We start from the raw sequence: 15,819 nt of genomic DNA on the forward strand, positions 1-15,819 counted from the left end.
CCATCTATGATCGACCCCAAGTTGACATATGTCCCTTTTAAAATATCAATAAAATAAATAACATAATCTTATATTAACATTATAGAGAAATAACGTAAAAAAAAAATAATAGCATTCAGTGTTTAAAAGGAGCAATTAAAATTAAAACAATTCAATTCCTTCCTAATAAAAATAACAAGAAAGATATATGCAATTCATTTATTTCTTAATATGAAATTAACATGTAGCATTTAAAAAATATTATTACTAAAAAGAAAAAAATTATGTGATAAGTAAAATATTTTAATATAAAGAGTGAAGTGATATTAAAGTTTATTTTAAAATATATTAATAACAAAAAAAATATTTTAATTTTGAAACTATGGTTCATAAATAAAATATTTCAAGTAAAATATTTAAACGTTAGCTATATACATTATATAAAGAAATTAAAAAACATATTTTTTTATGTAGATTAAAACATCATAGCATTTTTTAAAGTATATTTTTAGTCAATTTTGTTTGAAATTGAGATAAGATGTGTTGGAATTATAAGTTTAACTAGTGTAGTATACAAAATCCAAGTGTCCAAGTAAATTTTGAAAACATTGAATCCATTTTCTAGATTTAAAAATGTAATTTAAACAATAAAAAAATTAGACACGATGTGTGTGTGTGTGTGTGTGTGTGTATATATATATATTCATATAGATAGCAGAGTTATTAAATTTGGGTATGGATCAAATTTGTGGAGGTGCATACATTTTATTCAAGCTTTGCACTCTAAAAGAGATTTGTGATTTTCACTTCAAGGGATATGATCCCTCTAGGCTCTTGCTAGTTTCATGGTCAAGATGGATTTATATGGGTCAATACTACATGCCCAAAAAAGCATAGCTAATTTTATAGGAATCTTGTTCATATGGTATTCTTTTAAAATTAAGAAATCTAATTAAAAGAGAAAAAAAGGCAGAACTACTTTATAAATAAATCTGAGCCTTTGATTTGTGTATATTAATACGAATATTATCCAATATTCTATGGAGTTTAAATATTTATCATCGAACTACTAATTATTTATAATTAAATTAAAATTTTGGAAGCCCTATTCCAAAATATACATGCTTATTTGCATAATTAATAGATGGACAGTAAGAATTTAATCTCTTTGGAATATTCTACAATATTTTCTTAGCATATAGAAATCAAAGGTTTATATTTTTCTCCTATGTAGCTAGGTCAACAATATAAATTAAATGGCTAGGAAATGTTTATAACCATGAATTTATTATAACCATCAAAACATTTATAATACATCTCCAATTGATAGAATTAAAAATCTCATATAAATTAACTAAATTAGCAATTGCACCGAATGTTGTAAAGGAAACGATGTAAGGCATAAATGCGAGAAGTATCGTAACATATAAAAAATCATTGAAGATATAAATTAGTAGACAAACTGCTATTCAGATGTCTTAAATCATAAGCAATAGTTTCATGTGAGCTATTAAATCCTTCAAAGTTTTTTTTTTTTTTTTTCAGTGGCATATCTATGAAGTGATAATTCATTTAGCAGTGGAGAAACTCTTGGAGGTCCTTGTGACCCAACTGAAATTTGATAATCCTTCCCATATCCAAAACCTAATGGTAACAAACCATTACAACAAAAATCACCTAGAAATTTTTGGGTCCTGTCTTTCAAGCATATCATAACAACTTGAACCACCTGAAATTGAAGAATTATAATATGTTTCTTGTGGAGCATAATCATACCAACTTTCACCACACCAAAATCGAGAATCCCGATTTTGGCGACTAGCTAAGGTATCTCCTTCCCAAAGATTGTGAAAAGAAATTTTGGGTATAGCGAGACTCGCACCACAATTATAGGCCAATGTTTCGCATGCAAAATATTTTTGGTTATGTTGGCTCTGACACAGGGCTCACCCCTAGCAATTCAAGAATCCGTGAGAGATCATTATCATCATTAGCAACAATAATTTGACTTGTACCACTGGCTTCAAGCATAATGCTAATTTCTAAACTTCATTATTTGTGACACACCATTTTCCTCTAAATTAACTATTTTTACATTTCATAAACTTTGAAGATTTTTCATCCAAGCTCATAGGACATGAAGAGGCTAGTACTCTTCCTAACATATAATCAAATATTGTTTCTCTATACTATCAGCATAAATAAAATCATGAAAGAAAAAGGATGAGAAATCACAAGAACCTAAGAACCTAACCTGATCTTGAATAATATAGCTTCTGACAATGTTGTTTTCTTTATGTAGAAAGGATGGTTGGGAAGAATTTGTTAGGAGCATGTGGATGAGACTTTGTACATGGGTATCAATGAGTGGATATTACCAGCCATGGTGAGAATAAGGGTGTTCAATAAATATGGAGTTACATTTCACCAACTCAAATAAAGAAAAATATGACATCAAAATTTAAGAAAACAATCATAACAAAAATTAATGACTATAATTAAGCTTGAATTAAAGAAGCCATTCTTGCTGACCATTCAAAAATTTCCTTTTGATGGAATCTCAAAACTGAAACTATATTTAATCTGTAAATTTGATCTAACATCCATTCCTACATTGGAATTTCAAACCACTAATGCCAAAACAAAATTTCGCCTTCATGCATCAGATGCAGGGGAACTCACATATAAATTTTTGGTGTCGTTACTGATTTGTAGTTCTATTTTTCAGGCTCCATAGGTCAGCTCTGAAGTAAAGTTCCAGATAGTAGAATTCGAAGCCTTGTATTCACTCTCATTAATAAATTACAAATTTTTCTCTTGTGAGTCCAAGGAATGTGGCCTTTATCAAGAATTAAAATACCTGAACTCCTTCTAAGCTACCTTCCTATCTTCTTTGTCTCTTTAGACATTTGGCATTTTCTTCATTGGTGATTATGTAGAACAAAGGGTAGCTTAGTATCAACACTCTTTCCTTCTTATGGCACTCATGTACCACTTTTATGGTGTAAATATTATAGACTTGTTTTATGGGTACTTTACATGACATAGACATTACAGATCCTCTAAAAGGGGACTCCCTTATTGTGAAGTCTCTTAATGGGCTCAGAATATAAACAAAAATTTTAACATTCCACTTTTTAAACTCCCTTTTCCATGTATGGAGCATGCTTTTTGGGGCAATGATTAATGGTTTGCATGCTGGAAAGAAACTCAGATAACTTTGTAGGAAACTTATAATCATGAGTGATTTTCCTATCTCACGGGCAGGAGAAATATTGCAACCTCCAACAAGATCACTATGTGATGATGCCTCCATTTCATATAGGATTAATGAACCAGCAATGTTTCGTGATAGGAATTCAAATCCTCATTTTTCTGAGCATTCATTTTATCGTCTAACTCCAGAATTATTTTCCATACAAAATTGCACTTTTCAAATTAATCATGAGACTAGAAGGATGAGAATTGGTTTAAGGAATCCAAAATGGAAATTTCCATGTCTCTAGAACAATTATCCTTGTGCACTTGATAGTTGGATATGATTATGCTTCTTCCTGAATTCCATACTCCATGTATGTTGAAAAGTAAAAATGGAATATTAGCCAATTTAGGGTGAGAGAAGATGAAATAACATCCTTTTCCTATTTTGACCAAAATTTAACCACAAACAAATTATTTTTGATGTCCAATGGAAAAATATCTACATCATGTGTTTACTTACAAATGGCTCAAATATGTTATTTATCTCCAATTCTTCATCCAAGAGAAACTTGTTCCCATCAATGCACAATAATTATTTTCATCTTTTGTATTTACTTCCATCGAGTAGCCAAGTATTACTGTATTTCTTGAGTCTTATTCCAATTAACCAATGGAAGACTATCAGCATAAACAAAATCATCAAACAAAAAGGATGAGCAATCACAATTTTTGGATTTCTTTTGCGCATATCAATCAAGTACCTCTCTAATGTATCTTCCGTAATATTTTTCCTTGTTGAGAAGACTCACTAATTTTATTATGCAAATAGATTGATATGAGAGGTACATAAACACAAGCCAAGTCCCTCAGAGAATTAAAATTATCACTCGACTCTTTGTTTCTATGTACATAATTTGATGCATAAGAAACTACCAATTTCACATAAGCACATTTACCAAAAATAAAAACCATTACATGAAAATAAGGTGTGATATGAACATCATAATAGTAATGTAAGAAGAAAACCACACATCTGAATTTGAATTTTCTTTCCATCCACCTCCTATAGAAAACATAAATAGTATGTTTATTTTTTGGTTTTAAACCAAATAATCCTCACTAATATACAGTGTCGTGATTTTCTACTTTCCAATAATTGATAACAATGGGTCTCATAAAATAAATGTCCACAAGACACCACTGTAGCCTCCATACCCTCCAATAACAATTAGGAAAAATAAAAAGAATAAATGATTTTGTAGATGGAAAAATAAATAGGCATACTTTCCCATCCAAGGGCCCATTTATGAAATTAATCAACACTTCATCTTCGAAGCCAAGAAACTAATAGCCATATTGGTTATTGAAGGTGTAATAAAATTCGTGTTCACTTTTGTCATCTCCACCTACATGTTTAGGTGAAGCAATAAACTGATGTTTATATTAAAATAAAAGGATAAAAAGAAAAAAAATAACAACATCACACTCGTTGCTTCAAACTACAACTTGAAATAGCAACATTTTAGTGATGTGAACACATAACATCTTAATGATGTGAACGTATAGACATTTATGAAAATTCAATATATTCAACATGAAGAAGAAAAAGGAACCTTATATTTTCAGTTTTAAACAAGATATTGAAATCATAAATAGAAGGAACCACTCCTAAAAAATTAAAATCAATAATCATGAATGCAAAAATTCTTTAAGCCCCATTTTCCTTTGGCTATATAACTCTGTAACACAAATTCAACCGTTATCCCACTTGGTTAAATATGCTCTGTGTAAGTAAGGGGTGATAGGTGTTGAAGGAATACTCTACAACCCAAAGGAAACAAAGAATTATCTCATGCTCATGGGGTCTTCGAATTTCTACTAACAACCAGGAAGAAGCATATGCATTGTTGCAAGCACTGTAACAACCAAGTAGAAGCATATGCATTGTTGCAAGCACTGAGATTATCATCAGATGGCTATTTCATGACTAAACATCATAGAAATTCATCTATAATGATACATGATGGTGAAGACAATGGGTACACAGGTACCTCTCCCAACATAAGCAAGGGAAACATGCCCTTTTTCGGATCGACCTCTAGAAAAAATTGTCTTAGAATATGGCTAATTGTAGTGGATAGTGTACCATTTTTCCCTCATATTTTGTAATGATTGTCCATTGGACAAGAAATTCATGGATCTCTTTTGTGTCTCACGAATGGTTACAGTATTTGGGATATCTAAAATTGGTTACAATTTTCTTGACCTTCTTGGATAACTTGAAATGTTACCAGTGCTAGCTTGAGTCTTTGTAATATTATTATTTGTCAATTTTGAAGAATCTATAGTGTACTGATATCATCCAGAAATTCTACAAATCAAATTTTGGATTCCAAAGAATAAAGTAACTGCTCCATATTTATGGTTGCATTGCCCAAGATAAATAAATTGTGTGCGAATTTCAGCAATGGATGTGTTTACTTAACAAAAAACCATCAATAGATAGGATGCATTTTTCCTTGGAAGCGGAATTTGAGAATGAGGAGGTGGAAATGAAGTTGGGCATGCAATTTTTGCATAAGTATAGTGACCTCAAATAACCTACTTTCTTCACAGGCTTCTGTAGATGACATAATGTCAAGGTTTCATTTTCCCTTCTTCTGCTTCTACACGACAATCACCAATCTAAATTGACGAGGACCTCTTTCACATTTATAAAAAACATCCATCATGCTTTATGCTCATTGGCCTACCATTAAGGAAATGATACCAAGAGAATAGCAATAAAACTTTTTTCCATTTTATTAAATTTATAATTGATGATAAAACCAAAAAGATCAACACCTAGGATTGCAGCAAGGCTACTACTAACATATATAACAAAAAAAAAAGGAAATACATATATCTAGATGAAGAAACCACCTAAATGGTATCAGGTATGTCATCCTTCAAAAGAGGAGGTAGATAACTCTAGGTCTGCCATATTTTTGGCTAGAATCATGACTTTGTCAATCAACTTCCTCATCTACTGTTGGTTTCAGAGCTATATTGAGAGTTTGATAATGATGGTTTTTAGTTTCTATTCATTCATTTATTTTAACTTGTCAATATCCAAAAACCAAAATAAAATTAACTCTTCAAGTTGAAATGTAACATTTCCCTTCAAATTTAATCCCTAATCGTGATAATAAAACAAACTAAAATTCAGTTAATTAAATTCTATTTATGGACTGACAATGTTGTTTTGATGCTATTTAAAATAGTCTTCTGTTCTATGATGAAATCCCTGGTCTCAAATATTCAATGAAGGTTCCACTCTATAAAAATTTAATCGATAATATAAGTTCAAAAGTGTTGCTCCTCATAATTCCTTCACTCATATTCTAGCATTATCATAATCTATGGTGCAATGGTTCAAACACTCTCCCTTGCAAACACAGGGAAACGACATCAAAGGTTAGAGCCTCTTATTTCCATGATCATTAATTGAGACAAAGCACATCCTTCCATTTTCAGTTCATTCCACACCATTAAATAGTCAATAAAGTTAGGTTGTTACATATTCCATTCCAAATGAGCCCAGCATTACTTGTGCAAACAATATTACTTTGTCAAGGTCAACAACAATAAAAGACACTTTATTGAATAGTGTAGGTAAGGTAGTAAATGGTTCGGCGATGCATATTATTTTCTTAATAATAATGGCTTGTTCATCCTAGATGGATGTCAGGTTGGCATGTTGGGTCGAACCAACTAAGAAGGGGTGGGTGCCTATGTTTGGCTCTAAACATCTAATCCTGAGATAATATATCCTTCACTCGAGCCACTAAGGGGTAGGTTTCCCTAGCATTAATTAAGGTGATACTTTTTTGTGTAGGTCAGATGATTCATTCTTATCTGATCAAGAAAAGGTAAGAGAGAAGGCATCCTTTCAAGGAAAGAAGGAAGGCATGTCAAGAAGGAAAGATACCTTTCAATGCATCCTTTTTCTCAATGTTTCATCTATTGACATATACAAAATAGAAATATCAAGAAAAATTCTGAATGATAGCATTGAATAATTCAATGAGCAAGAAAGGATCTAAGGATGATGTGTACCCTATAAAATCCAACAATGGAAGAGGCACTAGTGACTAAATTAGCATTGATATCCACATTGGTATTTACATTCATCAAAACTTACAACAATGAAGCCATGACGCAAGTTCAAGTAATCAATTTTAGTTATGGACTGATAGAATTGATGAAAGAAGAATACCTACAAATGTGAGGAAATATAATGTTAAATTCCATATTAATATTTGTCAATTAATGAAAATAGGAAAAAAAGAAATATCCCTTGAATATTTGGAGTTGTGAATAACTTACAATGCATTTAAAAATCAGTGCCTAGCTCCATACAACAATTGATGTTTCATGGTTTAATTTGAATCTTGTTAGATTTGTTTAAACTAAAAAGCAAACAAATGTGTACCTTTTCTCTCGCATTTTAGAGGAAAACTATGACGATTTTTTGGTAGCATCACCTTCATATGTGTCAGAAGTCTCCACATTATTGGTTCATAAAAGAGCCAAAGAGAAGCCACAACCCAAGAAGAAGTTGATGTCGAAGGGAAAGAAAACCATTGAAGATGATGAAGGGCAACCTAAGCAAAAGTCGAAATTGGTGTCCAAGAGAAAGAAAGTCATTGAAGAAGATGACGACCTTGATAGAGAGTAGCCTGAGTAGAAGAAGAAAGAAGTATCCAAGGTAATAAAAGGCAACAATGAGGTTCTCGAAGTGAATGCCAAGTCAAAGAATAAATGGGAGTCTAAGGGAAAGGAATCGGTGTCTGCTAAAAAAGAAGACTAGACTTCTTATGTAAATATTACTGCTTGCAAAGACTAGACTTCTGCTAGAGACTATGGGGCTAGAGCTCAAATGCTTGAGGAAAAATGGCGTCCACATATCCGTAGGGAGAAGGCATTCAAGTGCACCTCAACCTTCTTCAACCTTGGTTTAGGGAGAAAAACATTATTGATATAAAAAATTAAGGAAGTCAATTGACAGTTAATTGTGGGATCTAATGACATAGTCACAACCATCACTATTCACACCATTAAATTCAAATCAATGGGTAATCATAACCCAATTGTCTAACAAAAGATCGAATGGCACAGATTATGACAAAAAGGCATCTCGGGAGTTATTTTCAAAGAGGAATGTCTTATGACTTAATTATAGCTGAAATTATTAATATTATTATTAATTATAAAAAAATAATTTATAAATTAAGTATTTACACATTTTAAAAATTCCATGTAACAATATTTTTATTAATGGAAACTCACCATCACTTTACCATGGATATTATTAATCTTAGATTGGTTTTATTACCATACCATGCACAAATACCATGGCTTAACAATACCACATGCTCAAAAAATGATTAACTCATTTCATATCTTGTTCATATGACATTTGTTTAATTACTCAATTTAATTAAAAATAAATGAACGGCATTGAAGAATCTCAAACTTTTGTTTATGTATAATAATAAGAATATCTTAGAATATTTTGTGGAGATTAAATCCTTACCATCCAGTTAATAATTATTGAAAATTAAATTAAATTCTAAAATTTCTAGTGCACTAGGTCCTGGATAGATGATGATCTCGTACATGTTGAATATGTGGTGATTGGGTGCATGTTGAATATGTGGTGATTGGGTGGTCTGTTAAGACACTCTTTGATGTGAAGTCACATGTTAAAGATGTAAAATTCCTAAGAATATTTTACAATATTTTATGGAGGTTAAATCCCTAGAGTTCACCAAAGAATTATGCTTGTTATGCCCTTTCAACTAAATTCATTAATTTAAAAAATGTTGTATGAACACGTGTAATATGCATATGATTTATGATTTTTTGGACATGTGATATTAGTAAGTCATGGTATAGTAACAAATCCTATTTACGATTATAGATTCATCTTAACCATATATCTGGCAAGAAATTTCAAATCTTATTAATATTCCAAAACTTCAATAAAAAAACATGCAGGCTGAGAAAGCTTCACAAATATGTAATTAAGATTCTATATAAACAAGATTTGCAATTTACACACACATATATATACCTTGTCTAATTTTTTATTGTTTAAAATAGACTCAATGTTTTCAAAATGTTACTAATATATTTTAAAATACACTATTTTATTCATCATATACATTGATATTTTTGTTATTAATAAAAAAATTGAATAGTACATATTAATTTCATATTAAGAATTAAATGAATTACATATCTCTTTCAATACCTTTATTAGGAAGCAATTAAATGTGTTATATGTACACATTTTTCAAATTCAATTTTTTTATATTGTAATTTTTTATTAATAAAATTAAAACCCATTTTTCACATAAAAAAATCATAATATACATATAACATTAAACTATATAAGTTAGTTATAAATTAACAACTATTTTACCATATAAATTAAAATAATGATTTTGTAATGATATGTACAATGATTCTTAACCATGAATATTCACCCCAATTTTACCATGGATATTATTATTTTTTAAATAAATTTTATTACATTACCATGGGCCAATACCATGACTTTATCAATACCACATACCCAAAAACCATAAGTCATTTGAAAATATATTTTTTTATTATAAATATTTTTTTTTAAATTTCATTTTATAACATTTTTTAAATTAAAAATTAATACTTACAATAAACATACAATATAACAAGATTCTTAACCATGAGTATTCACCCTCATTTTATCAAGGATATAGACATTATTAACTTTTAAATAGGCTTTGTTACAATATCATGGGTCAAATACCTTAGTTTATCAATACCATTTACCCATACCTTAGTTTATCAATACCATTTACCCAGAAAACATAAATCTTTTCAAAATCAAAATATTTTATAAACATTTTATTTTTATTTTATTTTATAACATTTTAATAAATATTTTAAAAGCAAAATGGTATGGGGGAGATCTTTTAGTGGTGTAATGTTTGTAAACATTTACATGTGGCTCCATTCAAAAACTAGAAAAGGTTAAAAGTAATTCCCTATCTCTAGCCTTGTATATGGAGATGTTGTAATGTTATGTAAGCATTTTGACTTAGTCAAAATAAAATATAAAAACTAAAAGAAAATTGAAAAGTAAAATAAACTAAAATATAAAAAATAATAATGATAATTACCAACAAAACATTTGAATTGGGCAATTTACATCAAACTAAAAATATAAATTAATAATTAATATTTATCTTAGAATTATAATTATAATCAATAATAAATCTAACCTAGATCCATCTTATATCAAGTGAGGAGTCAATTCCCTTGGGATGCAAATCTCTTTTAGAGTGAAAGGAGATTTGATATCTCTTGATGGTTGGTAGATCAGCGGTTAAGATGGATCTAGCTTGCTTAACTTTTAATTGGTCCATCTCTTTGAACATTGAAATATTTTATTATGATCAACATTAATATGTTTTATTATGATACACAAACATACCTGATATAGTTTTATTTTTAATTTTTAATTACTTTATTCTGGGTAAAGTTAATATGAAATTATTTTATTTTTATTTTTGTTTTCTTATTATAACACACAATGTTTCTGAACATTTATTTTATCTTTATTTTTAAAAAAACACATGTCAACTCAAAATTGAGCACCTAACAAATTACACAGCTCTCACATACTACTGTTGTAGAATAAACTTTTCAAAAAAAAATTATTAGATTATGGAATGAATATCTAGACTCAATAAATTAAATTTTAAATAAAAATTATTTAAATATTAATATTTAATAAAAAGTTCAATAATTTTAATTCAAAATTATTTTTAAATTATATGTTTATAACCTGCTTAAATAGATGAATGAGAAGAAAATCTGTCTTTTCTTTAATTCTGTTAATGGTATATTTTAGTAATCCCATCCAATTTTGTTCAAATATCTAGATTAATCATCAACCTCAACCTGTCACCGCCTAATTACAGATTCCCAGAACCCCTTTACAAAGAAAAAATAGAAATTCGCTCGAGTTCAGTACATATTAACAACAATAAAGTGCAAGTCCTTAAACTTTGTATTAAATACTCATATCACCGCACCTTATCATCTGTCCTCTCATTGCGTATTGATTATACAATATGTCGGCAGGCTCATTACATTTCATAATGCAAAATAAAGTGACGTAGTCATCACTTTATTCGTGGAGGAGGTAATATGGATTCCTCCTGCTCCGCGAGGCAATACAACTTTTGAAATCGAAATTCTCTTTGACCATTAAGTGGCAACAGAATAAACCACTTTATTACAGAAATGTCATTCCAATGGTCCACATGTCGGAAGAATAACGTGATCAACCTGGCTTCATATCTCCCCCTGAATCAGCCGAACAAACATCCCTCATGCGATAAGACACTATTTGATATTGCTGGTGGCTTCAAAGCGTCCTGCCAAATGCCATCTACACAGCTTTAAATGGATGTTCTCTTAATTCACTGATGCATACAAGTTGTATAAAGATTTTATTTGAATTCACACTCTTTAACAAATATGATGGCCTGCATATATGTTTTTTAATAATAATAATAATAATAATTTTTTCTATTAAATATTTTTTAAATATAACCTCTCTCCCTCTATAACCCTTAATCTATCACCTCAATAACTCTAAACCTATAACCGTTTAACAAGAAACACAAACTCTTACCATCAAAATATAGATTCATTCCCATCAAACTCTCAGTTCTTTAAATATAACTCCTCTCTCCCTCTATAACCCTAAACTTATAACCTCAATAGCCCTAAACCTATAACCGTTTAACAAGAAACACAAACTCTTACCATCAAAACATAGATTCATTCCCATCAAAATCTCAGGTCGTTCAGAGTTATTTTGTGAACATTATCCCGATCATTATCCCCTGTATATTTAAGAGTTTGGATACTTAGGGTTCTGTGCATGCATTTCACCAATTATGACACAATACAAGTAACAACTTTTCAAAGTATTATGTAGATATCTGTGATCACATAGGAGCTAACATACTCTATGTCAAATCAGTGGAAGGCTTGAATCGATATTTGAGATTTACTGTTGGTCTGCAAACGTGACCTTCTTCTTCTTCTTGGAGGCAGCTGCTGGCTTCTTTGCATCTTCCATTATTTCACCCTTCCTCCCACCACTCACATCGTGCTCTTCTTTACCATCTGCAGATGGCCAAAACTGGGTATTCTTCCGCTTTGCTTTTATGGCAGCCAAGACTTGATCTCGATTAACTAGCCCTGTTACTGTGACTTTCTGCTGGTAAAAGTCTACATCAACTGAATGCAATCCTGTGATAATAATAAATCATTAAAGCGGGTCCATGTACACAACAATCCACTGATATGTTGCTTGAAGCTTCGAATGATGCAAGGTGCTATAAATATATCTTACAGAAGGATTGCAATTTGCTTGTCTATCTATTGATTATGAACGAGAGACTAAGGGTGTAGAAAAGTCCAGGGTACAGCACCTTTAATACGAGAGAGAGCATTTCGAATTTTTCGTTCGCATCCAAAAGAATACAAGGGTACTCTCAGCTCCACCTTCTGCACCTTCTGCGCGTACACTTTTGCTTGTCATATATCATTAATATTATAAACCTATGGAGCAGCCCAGAAATAAATAATGATAAACACTGAAGATGTGCCAGCAATCTTTACCTGTATTTGAGATGCAGGAACCACTTGAAGATTTGACATGAGGGCGGTAACTAATTTGTTGTACTACACTGCACATTCATACACCCGTTAAGTACATTGATGCGCTATGCTGCACATTCACTTACCCAATATGTTCATACAAATTTTGGAAAAACCATGACTTCTTCCAATGATCTTAGTCCTTGATCTATGTTAGAAAACGAACACAGAGTTGCAGCTGCAACCTGTATGATAAATACATGTGAACAGGAAAGTAAGGGAACAACTAAAGTTGTTAATTTATGTAGGATCACAAAACTTTTGCGGGCAAAGAAGAAACTTTTATCGGGTTTCCCTCTGCTCTATGTTATGTTCAATATTAATGAATGTGTCTATGATGCCACTGACTTGTGGTTTCACCCAAGCGGGACATTGAGTTAATTGATGAAGGATCGGGAGAATGCACTAATATATCTTCAATACCTATCGAGTATCTATGAAAGAGAAGCATCAGGGCAAGCATCACAGTTAAAGTAATTGAAAAGTGACACATTGTGCTGATTTTTTCCAAAAGGAATATGGAATTATTAGGTATTTGAAGTAATGTTGAACTTCGATGAACCTTTTTTTGGTGAAGTCGATGCCATTCAGATATATACACATAGCTAACGTATCTCTCCAGTAAAATTCACATAAATTAATAAAAAATTATGGTTAATGTTGACGAACCTAAATATATTTTAGGTTGGAATATATAATAAAATAATTTTCAAAATAAATAGAAACACAATAACCTAGAATATATTTAATTAAAGAAAATATAATAAAATAATTTATTTAACAAATAATTAAGGTTAATTTTTTAAAATAAAAGAATAATTTAATTTTAAATTAAGTGTTTGTGTTAAGTATCGGAGATATTGTAATGTACAAGGTATAAATATTTAAATGTTAGTTTAATATGGGAGAGATATTGTAGTGTTTGTAAAAGGAAGTAGTAGATTAAAAAATAATAATATTAGAACATAAACTCAATTTAAAAATAATAAAAATAGTCACAAGGGGTGGTTCAAACTGTGATGAAAGTGATGCAAGTCTGCAAACCAATTAGATCAAAGGTTTAAACTCTCTTAAGTGATGTGAAGTGGTGCAAACCAATTAGATCAAAGGTTTAATCTCCCTCTTGTGACTAAGTCTATGAAAATGATGGAGAGGAGGAGAGGTTGTAAGCCCTAAAGGTATAGTGGTAGCGGCCATACATAGTTGTAGTTGTAGATTCCTCTGGGATAATAACAATAATAATTAATAAAAGTATGAGAGATGTATAATTTAGTTGGGTGAATTCAAGATCTTTCTTAACTGGTATCCATAAGTTCAGTGAATTAAGATAACATTTATTTAAATTGTGGAGATAGTATTTGCCAAAAACATTTTAAAGTAATAGTGAATCTTCAAATATTTTATTTAAATCACATGTTGAAATATTGTTTTAAAGTATAAGGTTTAAACATTTTAGGTATATATTCTTTTTAATTCTAATTATTTATTTTTATTATTATTATCCAATTTTAAGGTCACTAAGAAGAAACACTATATTGTTGTATGGTACCCCTTGTTGGTGGGACAAAGGATCCACCTCTCCTAAGCCTAAGAAGGCATACATACTCTACCCCCTCCTAAGAAGTCCCAAAACGAGAGGGGGTAGAGTATGTATGCCTTCTTAGGCTTAGGAGAGGTGGATCCTTTGTCCCACCAACAAGGGGTATCATACAACAATATAGTGTTTCTTATTAGTGACCTTAAAATTGGATAATAATAATAAAAATAAATAATTAGAATTAAAAAGAATATATACTTAAAATGTTTAAACCTTATACTTTAAAACAATATTTCAACATGTGATTTAAATAAAATATTTGAAGATTCACTATTACTTTAAAATGCTTTTGGCAAATACTATCTCCACAATTTAAATAAATGTTATCTTAATTCACTGAACTTATAGATACCAGTTACAGAAAGATCTTGAATTCACCCAACAAATATCATGGTGAAAATATATAATTAATAATGGTAATAATAATATTTATTTTGAAGGTAATGTTAAGTTGCAGATTGTCTTATTTATGGACAAGGAATCGGTCTCGACAAAGAATCAGCCTCGACAGTGATATTTTGTACATACTCTTCTCTTCTAGATTTAAACCTAGCTTTCAAAAGGAAACAGTTGCTAAACCATTAAAATCTCAGTTCGTTCAGCGTTATGTTGTGATCCTTATCCCTGTATATTTGAGACTTTGAATACTTAGTATTTTGTCCGCACTTCACCATTAAAATCTCAGTTCGTTCAGCGTTATGTTGTGATCCTTATCCCTGTATATTTGAGACTTTGAATACTTAGTATTTTGTCCGCACTTCACCAATTATGACACAATACAAGTCCAAACTTTTCAAAGTATTGTTTACATAAGTGATCAGATAGGAACAGACATACTGTATGACAAATTGGTGGAAGGGTTGAATCATTATTTGAGATTCACTGTTGGTCTGCAAATGTGACCTTTTTCTTCTTGGAAGGAGTTGCTGGCTTCTTTGTATCTTCCATTATTTCACCCTTCGCGGCACCAGTCATACTGTGCTTTTCTTTCCTATATTCAGATCACCAGAACTCAGTACTCTTCCGCTTTGCTTTTATGGAAGCCGAGACTTGATCTCAATTAACTAACCCTGTCACTGTCACATTCTGCTGGTAAAAGTGTTCATCAATTGAATGCAATCATGTCACAATAATGAATCATCAAAACGGACCCATGTACACAATAATCCATCAATAATTTGCTTCTAATGATGCAAGGAGCTTAATATATCTTACAGAAGGAGTGTCGTCTATCTATTGATTATTAGGGAGAGATAAAGGATGTAGAAAAG

At 30.6% G+C, this 15,819-nt stretch overlaps 1 protein-coding gene across 4 annotated transcripts; it reads right to left on the minus strand.

Moving 5' to 3' along the window:
- Nucleotides 1-11,271: 11,271 nt before the first annotated feature.
- On the minus strand, nt 11,272-13,315 carry LOC149235431 (copper transport protein ATX1-like). Of its 4 annotated transcripts, XR_016268285.1 has the most exons (5): nt 12,913-13,315; nt 12,723-12,807; nt 12,254-12,540; nt 12,049-12,128; nt 11,272-11,654 (listed from the first exon to the last, which is right to left on the minus strand). XR_016268285.1 is itself a non-coding variant. In XM_089461391.1 (4 exons), exons 1-3 carry the CDS (start codon nt 12,949-12,951, stop codon nt 12,296-12,298), a joined length of 366 nt encoding a protein of 121 aa, XP_089317517.1. In that variant the 5' UTR covers nt 12,952-13,315; the 3' UTR covers nt 11,272-11,654; nt 12,254-12,295. The 4 variants fall into 4 exon arrangements, 3 of the variants coding, with proteins under 3 accessions (XP_089317517.1, XP_089317515.1, XP_089317516.1); XM_089461391.1 differs by lacking the exon at nt 12,049-12,128 and having other exon boundaries at nt 12,723-12,804; XM_089461389.1 differs by lacking the exon at nt 12,049-12,128.
- Between the last annotated feature and the right edge of the window lie 2,504 nt (nt 13,316-15,819).

Source organism: Pinus tabuliformis, chromosome 8 (assembly GCF_031772625.1).
Source record: "Pinus tabuliformis cultivar Carrire ecotype Pingquan chromosome 8, CPIR1, whole genome shotgun sequence".
Taxonomy (NCBI): domain Eukaryota; kingdom Viridiplantae; phylum Streptophyta; class Pinopsida; order Pinales; family Pinaceae; genus Pinus; species Pinus tabuliformis.